The 4,662-nt window shown below is 34.2% G+C and overlaps 1 protein-coding gene across 1 annotated transcript; it reads right to left on the bottom strand.

Annotated features, from left to right (window-relative positions):
• Nucleotides 1-2,473: 2,473 nt before the first annotated feature.
• LOC106779021 lies at nucleotides 2,474-3,887 on the bottom strand. Its single transcript, XM_014667041.2, has one exon. The coding sequence runs from the start codon at nucleotides 3,464-3,466 to the stop codon at nucleotides 2,684-2,686; it is 783 nt and encodes a 260-aa protein (XP_014522527.1). The 5' UTR covers nucleotides 3,467-3,887; the 3' UTR covers nucleotides 2,474-2,683.
• Nucleotides 3,888-4,662: the final 775 nt, after the last annotated feature.

The raw sequence follows: 4,662 nt of genomic DNA, 5'->3' as shown, positions 1-4,662 counted from the left end.
TCAAATTGCTCTAATGTGATGAGGTGGGTAATCAAAATTTTGGCTTTTTGATGAATTAAATGACAATCTTAGGACAAGATGACATACGAGTTTATCCTTGACTAAGTGTTTGTGAAAGGGTTAGATCTCTAACCCCACAAAATCTCGTATCTTATCCAGATTCATTTCGATTTCAGGTGTCCCATAACCAACGCCATCGTCAAGGTCACCTCTATAAGCACCACCTTTAGGTTCACTACCACCAAGCTCATCACCTCTAACCTCACCACCTTAACCATCGCCAAGGCTACCTTATCATCACCAAGTTCACCACTACTAAGGTTAATTGTAATTCAATGATATAGAACCACATTGATGTGTAATTGTAGGGAAAATATAATAAAATCCTATTATATAGTGTCATGTGGACGTTTAGGTGTATCCACACATATTTGCCACATAAAAAATTACTTTAACGTCATTTGTTGCCAAAGACGATTTATATTCTTTTATAAAATATAACAACGAAATTAATACATACTTTAATTTAGAGACAAAATACAATTTGAATCAATAATTTGAAGATAAAAAAACATATTTAATCTTTATTTGTAAAATATAATGACTAAAAAAAGTTTATAGATTAATTCAACTTACACTTATACGAGACACGTAATATAAACAAGTCAAGTATTTTTTTTTACTTCAAATTAGATCATTATTTTTAATTTGACTTAATGTATTTTACAAACTATTAGAACCAACCTATCATATTAAACCAGTTACATTAGTTCTATACATTACTTAACGAGTACACTTTAGATTTGCCTACCAAACCAAGGAGCTAATCAATAACATTTTTTTTCTTCATTTTTGATTTATTAATGAATATTATGTTATATATGACTGAGTAATCTTCGGTCACATCATCATTGGTCTTGTCGTAGGATAATATGACACATAACACAACCGAATACATACTAAGTTTTTGCATGGTGACTATTACTAAACGATCTAGTTAATTATTTGTCAATTTCCAAAAAACTAATGACATACCAACTATTTTTTAACTTAACAAAATATGATCAAACACTGATTCACACAAAATAAATAGACCACTGATCCTAAGCCTAAGCCCATGCAGATAAAAACTTACAAATGTAATAAATTATATTATAAATAGCACTAGTTTGAGATTGATTTGAACAAATTATTTTATAGATATACTAAGAAGAAAAAGAACCGATCTTTAGACAACAAAAATTGAAGAAGTTTATGAGATTGAAATATTTACAAGATATCTTTGGACTTTAAAGAATAAATATCGTAATTCATATGTTAGAAAACTGTATTAAAAAGTACATATTTGTAGGTTTGAACTTACACGCGCATAAATTATTTTGGGACGCGTAAACAATAATGCACCAAGATAAATTGTTTGTGGACATAAACATTTGGCTTGAAAGTACGCACCCTACCCTCATCTTATGGACGGACGACTTTCTTAAAAAGTTCGGAGGTAATTAGGTTGTTATTTCCTTTTGCTTATTACTTGAGAAATAAGCCATTGGAATCTTCTTCCTTTCACAACACAAGAAGAATCATAGATGACGTCATATCCGCGTATCGTGATTCGCTTCTTCTGTTGCAACTTCCACCATCCTAATCAATTTATTATCATTTCCACTCGTAGAAAAAATATTTTAAATAAACTACTTACACTTTCCTCTCATAAAAAATAAGCATCTTCACCACTCTCTTTCTAAAATTAGTTAACAAGATTCTCTCTGACAGTTTTCTTTTTAAAATATGTGCTTCATCGAAGAAATTTAATTAATTAATCTCAATAATTTAAACTATTAGTCTCAACTTTTAATGGATGTCTTATTTTTTTAAAAAAATGTTTTAACCTTAATTTCTCTCCGCCAAAGACATTTACTTGAAACTTCCAAACTCGTTTCAGTTTCTGCTCTGTAAGGAATGAATGGCAAAGAAATTGCTCTGTCCGCTTTTTGTCTCTTTTTTTGTGTCTTCAAACGCATTAAATACCAAATAAATTTTATAAAAATAAATATATAATTATATTATTAGACAGAACAAATTAAATTATCCTTAATATTCCCATTATCATATTTGCAGATATGTTTATGTACAACACATCAGTATTAATTAGTTTAGGTGATGGTGTAAACTCTAAGAATTATAATTAAAAACGAAAATTAATGTTTTGGGAAGTCAAAGTTTGTGTGTTTCTCATTGGGGTTGTCAGTGATGGTTCTGTGTTTACATTTATGCTACATGCAGAAGGTGGATCCACCGACGTTTTTCGACAGATCATTCATATTTATTATGTCTCTGCTTTAAGTGGTTGTGACAAATATCCTCAAATAAATTATAATGTGTCCTTGTAAACAGTTAGCTATCTTCATTGCAATTCTATGCTTATTATAATCGTTAACGAAAAACAGTATCGTCGGCAGTCACAAAAGAAAAATAATATCGCTGGTTGTAATTCTCTGGTTATCTCTTTCCACAAAAAACATATAATAAGTCAACAAAATTAAACTCTAGAATATTAATTAAATTATAATTACACTATAGCAAGAGATAATTAATTTCCTAGTTAGGTTGGAGAACTTCAAACAATTATTTACGTACAAATCAATAAATTTTTTGAATCAATGAGAAGAGAAAAAAATGATTCTCAGTAAGGATGAACATTCCTGCTCAATCCGTGGGAATTGGCGAAGAACCCGAACAGATCTTGGCGGTACGGTAAGTAGGACTTGCGTTTATCGTTCTCTTTCCTTGCTCTGTTCATCACATAATGTTTCTCGTGCGCAGACGACGCTGTCGTTTTCCCCTTCTTCACCTCAACCTTCTTCACCACCACGTTTCTCGCCTTCTCCGCTGGCTTCGCCGCCGGCGCGTGGTTCAAGAACACGAACGTGTCCTTCCCGTCGCTGTTGCTTCGCAGTTTCACGTCGCGGAATCTCCACAGCTTCGAGAATCCTGTGGAGTTGCTCTTCACCGCAGACTTTGGATTCCATTCGCAGTACGATCCCTCCGGCGGTGGAGCCGCCGTAAGTTTGTCCGTCGCCGAAGGCGACGGCGATAGCGACTCTTCCTGATGTTCGACGAATAGAGTGAGCGGAGGGTGGACGCCGCCATCGTAATCCTCGGAGAAGAGAAGATCCTGGTTGAAAATAGGAAACAACGGACGAATCTGGCCGTTGTCGAAGGCGTCGTCGGCGGAGATCGGCGATCCGTCGGAATTCACAAGCATGAAGCTAAATTCCTCCTCGTCCTCTTCTTCGTCATCGTTTTGTCGTTCTACCTCACCTTCGTTGTGCTCTTGTTCGTTTTTATGTTCGTGGATTTTGAGTTTTGCAATGAAATCATGTTCGAACTTTCCAGAAGACTCGGCGAACTCGTGAGAAGAATCCCTAAACACGGAGGGCGTAAGTGAGCTTGAAACGGCTTGCATTTTAGTGAGTGTGATGCGTTTGCGTTTTGAGTTTTGGTAAGAAAAGCGAAACGACGGTTATAGAGAAGGTTTAATGAGATGCAGATGTTTGGTTGAAGGGTGGGAAGGTGGATGATTGGGTTTATATATGCAGGGTATGAGGTGGAGGGTATTGGAATTGTATGTGGTCTTTTGAATTTCAACTTTGAATAATTTTCTTTTTAAGTGTTATCACACGTCGCACGTGGTTGTTCGTTGGTGGAGAATGAAGAACACGTAGACTGGGGACTTTTTCGTGGGTACTTCGAGAAGGGAATCCCCCAATGAGAAGAGTTGAAGTCCAAATTTGAAAGCTTGATATTGTTTTTGGAAAATATTGTTGGTTGAATATTTAAATTGTGCATGAATAGTATTATTGATGATACAGAGCTCACGGGTTATGTAACGATAATTAATGGAAGTGGCAGTTGCTGATCTCAGTGATGACTTTTGGTTCACTAACTGGTGTTGCGTAATTGCTGAGGTGATTTTCTTGCTGGTGAAGGTTGTGAACTATTGCCTTAATGACAACACGCACGAAGGGTTTAAAATATCCTTACCTAGGGTTTTATTTTTATTTTTCTAAGAATTTGAAATATTTTATCATTATTCTTTTGGGGAGGAAATTTTAAAAGAAATTCAAATTTTTGAATTTAATTAAAATAATTAGACTATTCAAAATTAAAGAATTTTAATTTCTACTTTAAAAAGTAAGAATTTGAAATTTGAATATTGTTTTCTAATAAAAAAGTTTTAAGTTGGTTTCATTTTCTTTTTCGTTTTAATTATGTTTCAAAATTCATTGAAGTGTTTTAATCAAGTTCTTTGGATTCATTTTTCAAAAACGGACGTTAAGAAAATAGTAACGAGAGAAAGTGTGATGGATATGAGTCAAAATTTAAATTTGTTGTGAAAATGTTTGTTTTAATGACTAGTGTGGGTTGTGTCTTCTCCTTCATAGTTGTTGGTGGTTAAAGTGTCCTCAATATTTGTTGGTTGTTGAAGTCAACTATGTCTCATAGTTAAGCATGTTCATCTTGTTTGTGAGGGATATATAAAACCATAATACTTCCTCTCCTAGTGGTTGGTCTAGTGGGTTGGATGTAACGCCAAATTGCCACTGTGGGGAGGTTGCATTATTAAGAGTGGTTAAAACTTGTAAGAATGGCTGGAAACAA

This window comes from Vigna radiata, unplaced genomic scaffold (genome assembly GCF_000741045.1).
Source record: "Vigna radiata var. radiata cultivar VC1973A unplaced genomic scaffold, Vradiata_ver6 scaffold_293, whole genome shotgun sequence".
NCBI classification, from domain to species: Eukaryota; Viridiplantae; Streptophyta; class Magnoliopsida; order Fabales; family Fabaceae; genus Vigna; species Vigna radiata.
This window is presented reverse-complemented; position numbering and strand designations above follow the sequence as displayed.